This window comes from Brassica napus, chromosome A1 (assembly GCF_020379485.1).
Source record: "Brassica napus cultivar Da-Ae chromosome A1, Da-Ae, whole genome shotgun sequence".
Taxonomy (NCBI): Eukaryota; Viridiplantae; Streptophyta; class Magnoliopsida; order Brassicales; family Brassicaceae; genus Brassica; species Brassica napus.
The window spans coordinates 8,342,130-8,355,223 of record NC_063434.1 but is presented as its reverse complement, the minus strand read 5'-3'; the positions used below and the strand labels follow the sequence as shown (position 1 = coordinate 8,355,223).

General features: G+C 35.9%; 4 protein-coding genes across 5 annotated transcripts; all 4 read right to left on the bottom strand.

Moving 5' to 3' along the window:
• LOC106442518 (magnesium protoporphyrin IX methyltransferase, chloroplastic) lies at nt 1-1,314 on the bottom strand. The gene is made up of 2 exons (XM_013884197.3): nt 666-1,314; nt 1-595 (listed from the first exon to the last, which is right to left on the bottom strand). The coding sequence occupies exons 1-2, from the start codon at nt 1,221-1,223 to the stop codon at nt 212-214; spliced, it is 942 nt and encodes a 313-aa protein (XP_013739651.1). The 5' UTR covers nt 1,224-1,314; the 3' UTR covers nt 1-211.
• An 80-nt stretch (nt 1,315-1,394) lies between these two features.
• On the bottom strand, nt 1,395-5,586 carry LOC106442504 (coiled-coil domain-containing protein SCD2-like). Of its 2 annotated transcripts, none has more exons than XM_013884185.3 (16): nt 4,350-5,586; nt 4,169-4,247; nt 4,032-4,073; nt 3,879-3,941; nt 3,748-3,797; nt 3,638-3,665; nt 3,448-3,522; nt 3,241-3,351; nt 3,092-3,152; nt 2,746-2,859; nt 2,561-2,679; nt 2,384-2,453; nt 2,266-2,307; nt 2,061-2,101; nt 1,853-1,979; nt 1,395-1,768 (listed from the first exon to the last, which is right to left on the bottom strand). In XM_013884185.3, the coding sequence occupies exons 1-16, from the start codon at nt 5,201-5,203 to the stop codon at nt 1,629-1,631; spliced, it is 2,016 nt and encodes a 671-aa protein (XP_013739639.1). In that variant the 5' UTR covers nt 5,204-5,586; the 3' UTR covers nt 1,395-1,628. The 2 variants fall into 2 exon arrangements, with proteins under 2 accessions (XP_013739639.1, XP_013739644.1); XM_013884190.3 differs by having other exon boundaries at nt 4,169-4,241.
• Nucleotides 5,587-5,813: 227 nt separating this feature from the next.
• On the bottom strand, nt 5,814-7,192 carry LOC106442496 (acyl carrier protein 4, chloroplastic). The gene is made up of 4 exons (XM_013884179.3): nt 6,942-7,192; nt 6,467-6,553; nt 6,253-6,375; nt 5,814-6,161 (listed from the first exon to the last, which is right to left on the bottom strand). Exons 1-4 carry the CDS (start codon nt 7,008-7,010, stop codon nt 6,030-6,032), a joined length of 411 nt encoding a protein of 136 aa, XP_013739633.1. The 5' UTR covers nt 7,011-7,192; the 3' UTR covers nt 5,814-6,029.
• On the bottom strand, nt 6,955-9,560 carry LOC106374920 (CASP-like protein 1F1). Its single transcript, XM_013814845.3, has 3 exons — nt 8,691-9,560; nt 8,145-8,259; nt 6,955-8,051 (listed from the first exon to the last, which is right to left on the bottom strand). Exons 1-3 carry the CDS (start codon nt 8,867-8,869, stop codon nt 7,836-7,838), a joined length of 510 nt encoding a protein of 169 aa, XP_013670299.1. The 5' UTR covers nt 8,870-9,560; the 3' UTR covers nt 6,955-7,835.
• Nucleotides 9,561-13,094: the final 3,534 nt, after the last annotated feature.

The following is a 13,094-nucleotide window of genomic DNA, read 5'->3' as shown; positions in this document are numbered from 1 at the left end:
TGATTGTAGCAAATCTTCTGCAAGAGTTCTGATCATATAGTGAAGTTACATATTACACTTGATTACATCAAACAGTGAACAGCTATATAACTATGAACTGAGTCTTGACGAATTGGCCTGTTTGTAGACACCACCCTCAGTGAAGTTTGCATAGACGGCATAGTTCCTACTCAAAAATGAATAAGAATGTTTTTTTTCTTTCAAAAATGCTCTACATTGGAACTGCTTCGATGAGCCTAGAGAAGTAGAACTGAGTGGTAATGAGTCCTCTCTTGCTGATTCTCCACCCAACCTTACGCAAAGCATTTTCAACATCAGCCTCCGAGTGTAGATAAGCCCTTGTAGCCTTTGAAGGACCTGGGAAAAGCTCACCAATCCTCTTCAAGATATCGTAATAGAACGTCTTCGGTGCAAAGCTCAGAATCACTCTCTTCTCCGCTAACGAAGCGAGGTGTGCGATCATCCCGTCTGCTTTGCTCTGAGGGTAATGTATGAGCACGTCTAGGCATACAACAGTGTTATACTTCCCACTTAGGCTCTCTAAATCATTCACTTCAAATCTCGGTAGATTCTCTGATCCTAACTGCTGCTTTGCCTATCGCATATTCCAAGTTGAGTTAGGTAACAACAATCAATCAGAGAGATTCAGATTCAAGAAACCTCACCTTCATCTCAGCTTCGGCGACCATAGCTGCAGAGATATCGCTAGCGGAGACGATCGCGCCTTCCTTAGCAAGTGGAATCGAGAGCAGACCTGTTCCGCAGCCAGCGTCGCAGACCGTTACGCCGGCTAACGAACCTTCTTCCGTCAGCATGAGCATCGTTTTCTCAACCGTTTTGGCGTGGCCGATTCGTATATCCTTCTGAACGCGGTTCACTTCGTCAGTCTCGCCGTAGATCTTCCTCCACCGCTCGAACCCCGTGCTGTTGAAATACTCCCTCACCACCTCCTTGTCGCCTCCTCCGACTTCCTCCGCCTGCAGCTTCCGCCTCCTCTCCGGATCCGTCAAGGAAACGATCGTCGCCAGAGCTGCGACTGATCCGCCTCCGAGTACGGCGATGGTCGTGCTGTCTACGCTGGATAGGTCGGTGACGGATGCAGCGACGACGGTGACGGCTCTGCTCCGTGAAGCGGCTACATTGAACCTAGCGGAGGTTGGGAATCCAGGGAGGAACTGAGAGACTGAGGAAGATGATGATAACAAGGAAGGAGCAATCGTCATTCTCGAAGCAGTTTTGCCTATCTCTGTTTGGCGACTTTGCAGTTGCAGTGAGCAAGTGTTATCGTTATCGTCTGGATAAGATAAGGAGGATGATCTACCTTTCGATTTCCGTGGGGCCCACCTTAATGCGGGTTGCGTCACTGGCCCGTTTCATTATCATTGGTTAATTTCTAAACCGCACCAAACCGTCTTTTTTTATATATATTGGGTAAAGAATGATAATGAAGAGTGTTACACAAGTAACAGCATGAAGCCCACAGTAATAAGTCTGAAAACAAAAAACATATACACTCTGGAACAGTGATGAGATGTTAACGACGGAGTTTCGGAAGGAAGGGATTGATTTCGATAATCTTCGTGTATATCTGTGTGTGTGTGTGTGTGTCATAATTTGCAGAGAGGAGATTAGAACTGGTTGTCACCATCACAGAAGTCAGAAACTGAAAGAGAAGGAGGAAAAGTGGAGTCGGTGAGTTGTGCGCGAGATGCTTCCCACAATTGTTGTTCTATTCCAAGTTTCCTTAGCTCCCTCATACCTCGTTCCACTGCCCCCGGAAAAATACAACAAAGAAAGAATCAGTGTGTTGTATACTAGATAAAAAGTATATGAACTAGCTAAGAAGCCTTACCATCAACTGCATCATGTGATGTTGGCTGTTCTGCGATACGGCTGATCCAGAACTTAAGACGGTCTTCCGCGATATCACTTTCCACGCTGTGAATTTTAGCTCTTTTCCAGTAGTACATCAGCCATGCCTACAACATTAAACATGTGTTTTTTGAGTCAATGAATATGATCCTGCTAAGTAAAAGCCTTTCCCGGTTAAAAATTGTTACCTCTTTAAAGAGAATATCCTGTTTCTCATCGTGGCTCAACTCTGCATTCAAAATTCCGAGGAACTATTTTGTCAGTAAGCCCCTAAGATTTAAATACAGTATAGCTGAAGCACCACAAGGATATGTTTTGTTAAGAGGCTTATTTGCTTATATGATCACTCTGTGTAGAGATAGTCAGGCATACAGTTTAAAGAACATGACTCACCAAATGCTTCAGCAAACTTAGGCTCTCCTTGCACCCTGGGATCTGGATATTAAAACCACATGAGTGTCTCTTGTATATCATTCACATATGTGCCAATCAATTTTTAGATATATTTTACCAGTGTTGGATTGTCGGACCACATGTTTTTGTCTGAACCCCGCAAATACAAGCATTATAGCATCCTCTACCTATGAGGCACATGATGTCATATATATATGAGGTGTTTATCTTCTGAGAAATAACTTTTTCAGTTGAAAACATCAAATTAAGATTATAATATGGGCATAGTTTTTACCTTCAAGGATGCTATCTCACGCAAACCCGTTTCAACAGCAAGCATACTCTCTATGTTCCCGTCTCCATTTGCATCACTGAATTTACTAACGACTTTGCTCCAAGTGCGATCGCTACCATCTGGCAGATATGTGATGTTAACAAGTTTTTTTTGTGAGAAAGTTGGTGGGGAATCAAGAACCAAACCTGTCTGCCAGGAATCTTCAGGCTTTTGGGCCGCGGAAATTACTACTTCAAAGGGAAGAGGAGCTAAAGCTGACCAATGTTCATGTCTTGATGGAGCTATATCCTTATAAATTCCTAAGAGTGAACCAATGAGGTACATAAGTAAATATCTTCAAATGAGAAGTAATATCGTTGATCAACGCCCTTTAGTTAAGTCTACAGTAAGATAACTGATCAGCTAGTCCATGTCAGTGCACAATGCAGTGACATATGCTCTTATCATATTTGAAAGCATATCCGGCACTAGAATGATTTGAGCAGGTTACTTCTTCTTATGAATTACTGCAGGAGAGAGGAAGTGTCCTACCGTGTTGAACAGCTAGTTCCCAGTAGCGAGCAAGCCAGCATCTCTTTAGAACAACTTCCTCCTGCAAGATATCAATAATATAGGTAAATCAAACAAAGAAGGTGGGATTAAACAGTCCATGACAATTCTAGTTTAGTTTGTGAGCAAACCATTTCTTCGTGAGTCAAAATCGTTCTATGTATCATTGTCCGAAGAGACTTTGTTTCAGCTTGAGCGTCCTGGAGCTGTTCCACGGCCTTCTCAGTTTCCTCTTTCAAGCTCTGACCATAAATCAACACAAAAGAGAAATCATTTCCTTGTCAAGTTGAAAGGTTTATAGTATCATAAAGTCTAGAGTACACACCAAATCACTGTACCTGAAGTTCTTCACAAAAGGCATCAGTTTCCTTGTTTCTTCCATCTCTTTTCTGTTCAGCAGCCCTTAATGCTGCCTGCAGTAGATTAAGTAATCGCTTTTAAACGCCAACACAAGCTCGCAGAAGAAAAGGAAAGGACATGATAGAACAAGCGAAACAACATCCACTCAAATATGAATGCAAGACGGACCTCTCTTTGACGCAATGCTGCTTCTTTCCTGAAGAAACAGCGCAAACTTTGTTAAAAAAAACAATTTTTTTTTGAATGAAGGTTCTAATAAAGACAGAAGAAAACCAAACCTTTTCAAGAGCTTGACGTCAAAATTTGCACCTTCACCTAGAGAAGCAATCTGTCATACCCAAGCTCAAGAGTAAACATCAGGATAGAAACGTACATATCTACAAAACTGTATTGGATATATCATAAACACCTGTTTTTCTAGTTCTCTAGCCCTTGCTTGTGCTGCTTCTCGTCTTTCTTCAGCGCGTTGAAGCTGCATATGTATGTAACACAAGACTATACGCATCAAGTAGAGCAAACAGACACAAATGAACTAATATTAAAGGTAGGGAGAGAGAGAGACCTTATTCAGTATATTATCATTTTCTTCTTGAAGCATATCTAACTGCAATGATAATGAAGTTGGTTTGAAGTGAAAGATCAATCACTTTAACCAAAAAAATAAACAGTTTTTCATGGAGTTTTGAGAAGAGCACGTACTTCATCACGCAAGGCCGAAGCTTCTCGATCATCTTCCTCCTGATACGGTGCAAAAGTCTCTGCAGAGCTAAACCTGAAACTACTCGTTCGTTTCCAGTAATCTCGTCAAAAATACAAGACAATCAAAAGAAGCAAAGGCTTTAGCGTAATCTGTATAAACTCCAATCTTTTTTTTTAATACCTTTTCTTATACTTTAACTGAGCCTCCGATTGTTTCGCCGCCGGCACGTCAAACTGAACATTGACTTTCCTGTCGCCGTTCTGCTCAGAATCCTCCATCGGATTCCGACGCGAATACGCCGGAACTCTAACCCTGAGTGCAGGACTAGCGTTCTTTTGAGGAATCTCCTCCACTTGATTCTTGACCTCATTGGCTGTGATCTCGTCTCCGTCGAACTTAGGCGGAGATAACACTTTCAGTTTCCCCGCCGGAGCTTCTTTCTGAACACTAGCATTCTCTTCAGGAATCTTCACTCGATTCCGTGGCAAATCGGCTGCGACTTCGTCACCGTCGGATTCATCGTCAAATTTAGGCGGGAGTAGTACGGGTCTAACCGCCGAAACTCTAACGTTCTTTTGAGGAATCTTCACCGGTTCATCACCGTCGGATTCATCGTCAAATTTAACCGCCGGAGCTTTTGTTACCGGAACTCTAACGTTCTTTTGAGGAATCTTCACCGGTTCATCGCCGTCGGATTCGTCGTCAAACTTAGGCGGGATTAAGACCGGTCTCTTCGGCGGAGCCGGTTTACCTCTGACGGTTCCCTTGCCGACTCGCTTATCATCTCGCTTTCGATCCCGAGAGAGAGGAGGAAGATGCACCTGGTACAGATCTTCTTCTTCGTCGCCGTAATCATAGTCGTAGTCACGCTGCTCCATGACTTTAGCGAGTAGCTCGGCGGCGTTTTGCTTCCGGAGCGTGCTTCTACCAGAGATTCCTCCTCCGTTGTTGGTCATACGATGAGAAGGAGACATCGCAGGTGAAGAATTAGCCGAGCCGACATTATCCGACCCCTCCCACCTCCTCCGAGCCATGTTTTCAAGATCAGAGACGGAGTCAACAGGTTGAGGGGAAGAAGAATATGGGAGACTATGTAAACGCTAATAAGCGTGGACCGAATGGTGGCGGGAGGGGAAGTTGAGAGATCGTGGGACCCATTTTCTAATTCTTTCCCTCTCAGCAAATCCAACTTGTTTAATATTCAAATAATCAGTTTTTTTTAATAACTTTTCCGCTAATCAATAGAAAAAGTCCAAAATGAGGAATGATATTGGAGTAGGTTTAGTGGTAATGTTTTTACATATCCAACACAAAACTTTACTCGAGTAAACAATAGTTTTAATATATCCCACAGTTTATATACTTTTTGAATGATCAAGAGGTTTTGGATCCTTGAAACTCTTTAAACTCAAACTTTGTAATTTAACTCGTTGGAGAATAGATCCCTTCCAATCAAATTTGAATCTGTGACTTATAATTTAAGAGTTTTAATCACTAAACCAATTCGTCTTTGGTCATAGTCCCCCATATACTACCATAGTAGTTCGTTACCAGAAATCAACTCTCCTTTTTCAATCTCTGAGGAAAGTTAGCTACAACTAACAAAAGCCATGTCATATGAATAGAAAAGCTAAATTCATGTGGTAGCGACACAAAAACACATTTATATATTCGTCATAAAAGACCAATCATTGCCAATGAATCAATCTCAACGTACCAATCAAAGTTTTCTCATAGTCAATATCCAATCTCAACTTCCACAAGAAGAAAAACAAAATGACATACGGTCTAATTAAATGCTCTTAAACCAAGAAAGGTCTATAGGAAAAGAAAGCCGGTTTGTGTTAAACCGGGGAGAGTTTAGGCCGCAGGTTTCTTCTGAACAAGATCCTCAATCAAATCAGCCGCCTCTTGAATCGTCGTAATGTTCTGAGCATCAGCTTCCTCCACACTTATGTTAAACTTTTCCTCCAACGCCATCACTATCTCCACCTGCATCCATATTCACACAACGTTACTAATGACTAACGTATTTGTAACATCACATTTATATACGAAACAGAGAGAGAGTATTATAACATACTGTGTCAAGAGAATCTGCGCCAAGAGCAGAGAATTTGGACTCAGCAGTGAGCGCAGTGTCAGCGGACAAAGCTAACTGCTCCTTTACAATGTCACTAACTTTCTGCACTGTCTCTGGTTTTGCCTGAATGTACCATGCTCACATGTTACAAATCAACTTATTACATTTTTATCATAAATATTCAACTTTAGCTTCAAACAAATGATTTGCTTACTGCGCAACTGATTTGAAGACGAAGGCTCTTTGAAGACTGGAAACGACCAAAGGAGATAGACTGAAAAGTCGAGGCTTTCCTTAACACCTGATGATTAAGCTAATTGCGTTATATTATGATTTTGAATATTATTACAAACAAAAACTCAAGATGGGGTCAAGTATCTACTCCCTCCGTTTTTCAATATAAGTCGCTTTAGAGAAACTTTTTTGTTACAAATTATATGTCGTTTTCGGTTTTTTATGTAACATTTATTAATAGTTAATGTTGTTTGACCAATGATAATATATCTTCTATTTTTCTATTGGTTGAATTGTAGTTAGATAAATAATTAATGATGTTTTTGTTTCGAAAATATAAGAAACTAATGATTTTCTTAATCTATGTGCATAGCTTTAAAATGACTTATATTAAAAAACGGAGGGAGTATTATTAAGTTTAATGACAAACAGTAGATGTGTATATGTAAAGTCACCTGAGAGATTCTAGTTGATTGTATGGAGGGAGCTTTGAAGCTTAGAGAAGTGGCTGACAAGGAAGCCATTGAAATAGATGAAGCTTAGTATACAGGTCAGAGACAGAAAACAATGGCTTCTCCTATTGCAAACTCAAGTTGGATAAGGTGTAATCTCTTCAAGAAGAGAATTGTTTTTGAGGCAGTGGTGGACGTGGATACGGCGTCGTCTTTAAGAGACGCAAAAGCACATTTCTCTTGTTTTGTGGCCTAGGTTTGTTCTTGCGGATTCAGGCCTATCTTCGGCACATGTTGCTATGGGTCCCACATTTGTCAAGTGAGTTTTGTCACGTTTTGCAACTAAGACAGGCCCAAATCAAAATGCAAGTTACTTCAACGGGCCCTTATTGGTCTTGTCCGCACCATGTTTAGATTTTCAAAGGAGAGATCCATTGATGATAATGTTTTTCGGGAATATATATTTTCTTTTTCTTTTCTTTTGATGATTCTGGTATTCATGGTATTCAGATGTCCTCCAAATAGACCCGACCGTCTAACGAACCTGAACTGGAGAGCTAGGAAAAATAATTCACTCCATTTTAACTGACGGTGGCCGAGATCCGAACTTAGGTGGCAGAACTCATGACCGTAAGTCTTTTACCACCAAGCTACAAACGCACAGTTAATATATTTTTTGAATTCTCGAAATTTATCTAAAAAAACTTATATTGGGAGTAGAGTATCAGTAAAGTAAAATAAAATAAAAACAAATAGTTAACGGAATAATACACGGACTCAACTCAATACAATTTCTTTATGTAATCATTCATCTTAGAAAATCTAAGTATATAAAAAAGATTGAAGAATCTTAAGAATATTAGAAATTGTATAATATAAAATGTAAAGAAAATAGTTTCAGTGATGACGAGCAGCGGAGGCAGTTAGGACAGTAAGGATGAACAAGAGGAGAAAAGAGGCAAAGGAAAAAGCGAGTGAGAGAGTCCCACGATTGCAGTAACCATGTACATAACCGCAGATCGGAAGCCAACCGGCGTGTGTGTTACCGTACTTTCCAATGTAACCCTCCGATGTGGCCGCAGAGAAAGCTGACATCGCTGTCAACGTCGCAAGCTATACAATATTTCCAGACCCATATCAAAACGTACGATCATATGTCTAATTTCCCTATCAAATATTCAGATTGAAAAATTGGATAGTAATTACCAAATCAAAAAAGAAGAGTGCAAAAACAAGTCCTCGGTTACGGACAGCTAAACAAGCCCATACGAGCGTGAACAATGTCAAGGCGGAGATAGCTATATCCGCGTACACCAAATACCTGCGAAACGTAACAAAGGTTACATACTTTCATTGCATGCATGTCCTCATCGCTCGATCTCTTAATTTATTGTAACAATCAGTGTTGTGTTTACAAATGGTAATGGTTTTGCCGTTTTAGATACTATTAATCACGAGACAAATCAATGGTTTAAAGATAAGCGACATGTGGATGAATGAGACATGAAAAACTTAAGAATGAATTTATTTTAGATACATTCCTACGTCTTAGTAGAGGGATATTTCTCTTTTTCAGTTTTTTTTTTGCAATTTTTTTCCTACAAAAATCTGTGAATTATTTCTCCTACGTACTTTTTTAATGTGAATTAGTGAAATTTCATGACGCAGATTGATGTTCCTTAATTCCATCATCTTTTATTTCACTAATTAGATCAGTATGTGCACCTTGATGAAATGAGCAATAGAGAGTACCTAAAGGCTGATGAGTCGCTGTATTTAGCCTCAAAAGCAATGCCATAAACAGAGGCAACTTCATGGTTAGTAATCATGAGCCCCATGGAGGCCAATGCGGTGCCAATGACTAACACTCTCATCGACACTTGAACCGCAAGATTCATTGACGGCGTTCTTTTCCCTCCATTGTCTCCCATTATTAGTCAGATTCAAGCTTTTTACTTTCCTTATTGATTGTTACAAAGATCAAAACCAAAAGGACAAATAAGACAAATATATAGTTGGCGGTGTTGTTATTTGCTGCGGTGTAAGATCCCAAAATTCAACGAAGACAAGAGAAGGAGAAGAGAAAGTGGGTTGGAAAAGAAGAGATCGACAGAGGCAGATAATTTAAAGGAAAATAGCATGTGGGTGAGATTGCGAAACAAGATATTTGAGGAGGTTGGATGATCGAATCCTCTGTCTAAACAGATGGGCACTTTCTGTTTGAATACATTTAGTAACACATCTTTGTTTACAGACTTGATTTTTAATAGTAGTTGGTCTTATGGATAATTAACAACAATTAAGATCAGTTTTGGTGAAGAAAACAACTAAGATCACAAATTCTTTTTAGAAGCTAAAAATAAAATCCTTGGGCCATCCAAATAAGGACATAATTCAAATTTTTGTTACCTATTTGTTGATATTTCATAAAATGTAACATATTTTATTATTTATAACAAATTTGATTAGTAATAACTAATCTTTGTAAATTTATTTAGATCAAATTGTGTAATATGTTTTTCTGGTAAAATATTTGATTTTTTATTATTCTTCAGCAATTTGATTTTTATCAGATGCTTTTGTTAAACACCTTAAATTTAACATGTGAGAAAAATAAAAATTAATACGTGAGGTTGATAGGAATTGTGTAATTTCTCTTTATTTTTCTGATCTAAACATTCATTTATAGAGTTAAAGATAGTTAATCATCCTGAGAAAGAAAGTTTGATAGCAAGCACAGAGCTGATTTTTCAGAGAATCAGTCTAGGCACAGAAGAAGAACATATAGAATCAAAGGAGCAGCCTATATATGACGCTGGTGGACTAGTCTTTCAACTCAGCAACATTTTCATTAGTCATGAGAAGGATGATGAAGTTTTTTCGAATCAAATAAGCAGCTAAAGGATCGAACACAAGAAAAACTGCACGCATCTACCCTTTTTTTTTTGTTGAGAAAAACATGCATGCATATAACTTATACATGTTTTATAGTACTCCATCTGTTCCCGAAAAAAGGATTTTCTAGAGTATTCACGCATATTAAGAAAACAATTAATTTCTTATAATTAATTTTTACAATTAATTTCTTACAATTGAATTTATTATTTATTTTACTATACATTTTTCAATAAATATCAACCAATAATATTCAACCAATTCAAATATTTTCAATTAATGTTTCTTAAAAGTATACAACTTTTCAACATTAACTATACATTGCCAAAATATTAATCCCTTTGTTCTAAAAAGTCTATCTTAGGGCATTTCCAACCCCACTTAATTTTTTCCTCAAAAATAGAGTAAGGATTGCTCCAACCCAACTCTAAATCTCACTTCATAATAGAGTTTACTTCATTTATGGAATAAACTATTTTCTTTTTGTTCATCACTCCATTATGGAGTGAAAAATAGAGTAGGGTTAGAGCATTTTTACTTCATTTTTATATTTACTCCATTTTGAAGAAAAAAATGGAAAATTACATTGGAGATGCTCTTAATGGAACGGTGGGAGTATTATTTTGTTATTTCATATTTTATATCTTATAAAAAAGTTAATAAGCATTTGCCAAAATATATTATGTTTTTAAAATAAAAAAGGTAAAAATAAATAAAAATAGTAGTAATTGAAAAAACATATTTTTAATATTTCTAACGCCGTTACCAAAACACTAAATTCTAAATCATAAATATTAAACTCTAAACCCATGGGTAAACCCTAAACTCTTAGATAAACCATAAATCCTAGGGATTAGGATTTATCGAATGATTTAGAGTTTATGATTAATGGTTTAATGTTCTTAAGATTTAGTGTTTAGTTGTTATGATTTAGTATTTAAGATTTATCCAAGGGTTTAGGGTTTAACCAAGGGTTTAAGGTTTAGTTGTTAAAATATTTTTAAAAATCTTTTTTTCTTTTTTGCAACTACTACTATTTTTACTTTTTTTATTTTAAAAACATAATATAATTTGATAAATAATTAATTTTTTGTTTTTTTTAAGAATATAAAATATGAAATAACAAAATAGTATTTGTGGGTGAACCGAAGAAACATGCTTACAAAGACAACTTATATACAGTACTTGTCCGTAAAGAATAAAACGTGTACATATTATGGTCAGACGTTACTCTCTAGATGAGAGTGGATTTTGCTCATCCAGTTTTTATGTAAAAGAAACAAACTCAGCTTTCTGAAAACGAAGCTGATACCAAGGGGACTTGCCAGAAATTGACGAACGTATCAACATCAGGTGATGCATTCGAACCTAATTTGTTTTGGTCCGAAATCTGACTCGCGCCTTATTAGTTTTCTTGTACGACATTGATAAAATTACTAGGAAAGACATTTTGGTAGGAGATAACGAGCAACATTTGGCGGATTCAAATGATGATTTGAACCAATCTTTTTGGTCTACTGGCAAGGGGGTTCCAACTGAAACTTCTGCACTAGGTTCGAGACATTGGCCACCTTTTCTCATTTTAAATGGATTTAATCGTCCATACATATTCGGATACAAAGTTTTGTGGAATTAATTTTTGGGCCTAAATTTTTTTTATGATCCCAACAATTATAAAAAATAATAAATGATGATTTGAGCATCAAGTTAATAACTCCACAAGGGTATTTATCAAAAATTCCTTTTTGCTTAATTTATTTATTTCACAAATCATTATTCCTCCATATTTTATTTATTAAAACAAAATTTATCATATTTATGTATATACGTACAAATGGTCATATTTATGTAGTGCTCACGTCAAACTTTTATAATGATACTTGATAGATTTTAGTTGTTATTACGTTTTAAAACTAGAAAAGTTGACATATTTAAAAGATTACAAATTTAATTAACGTATTTAAATTTAAAACGATCAACATTTTAGTTTTTTTTCTCTTTTAAATTGAAGTTGAATTTTTTATTAATTTATTACAGAATTTATAGATATATGTTTACAAGCCTAAATGAATGAATAGAACTAAATGCAATTAAAATAACATGACTTAATCTAATTAGAACCAAAAATAAATCATAATTTATGCCAAAAATCATAATTTAGCTGAGAAGAATAGATATAAGCCACTTTGCCTAAAAATAACTTAAACAATTTAAATTAATGCTTGAAACTATATATTTAATCAAAATAACAATATAATATAATTTAACATAATATTTTAACTATTTTAAAACATATAAATTTTAAAATTAAAATTATTAATAAATAAAAGAAAAATCAATCAATCATAATAATTTGCTATTTTATAAGTATTATACCCGTATACACTAAAGAATCACCTAGTTCTTCTATGAGGTTGATTGTTTGTCGTTTCTAAAATGGTTTTTGGTTTTTGATTTTTTAACAACTATTTTTGTACCCATCAAGATTTTCGGAAAATAGATTCCCTAAAATTTATGAAAACCAGATTTTCAAATAAATATCTTTCTTTTTAAGCTGGTTTATTATGATCTTACAATTATGATATAGGAAAGATTACATAGACGATTCGACAACCGACAATACTACCTGCCTTATGAAGACCTACGCCTAACTGCATCACCTGAGCCGTCCTATGAAGATCCACATTTTAAATAAATATCTACTTCTAAGCAAAAACAAAAAACCACATTTTCTGGTTTCCTTAAGCAATGTGCATGACTTTTTTGTTTTCTATTTTTATTGAAATATTAATATTTCTATATCTATGTTAGTGATAATATCGTAACTATTCCAAAAACCAAAAACTAAAAAACCAAAATCCAACGTTACCAACTTACCTATGAAATGCATAAACACCAAATCATATATTTTCAGTTATTCTACAATAAATATTATACAAATTAATAATGGTGTCAACATAATATTTTTTCATTTTATAAAAAAAAATCAACATTTGTATATTTGAAAATATGATTTTAGTTAAAAATAAAAAATGTACTTCATGTTATATATATTAACCTAATATAAATTTTGACTTTTCATCTTGTTCTTATTTAATAATTTGTGTTTAAGAGATGTTTACTATCTAATGTAAATGTGTTCTAGATGTGATATAATGAAATATTGATAATAATAATAATAATAATAATAATAATAATAATAATATGTTTTATAGTGTCCAGAAAGTTATAAAGTGACTTAATGTGGTTAAAACAAATATT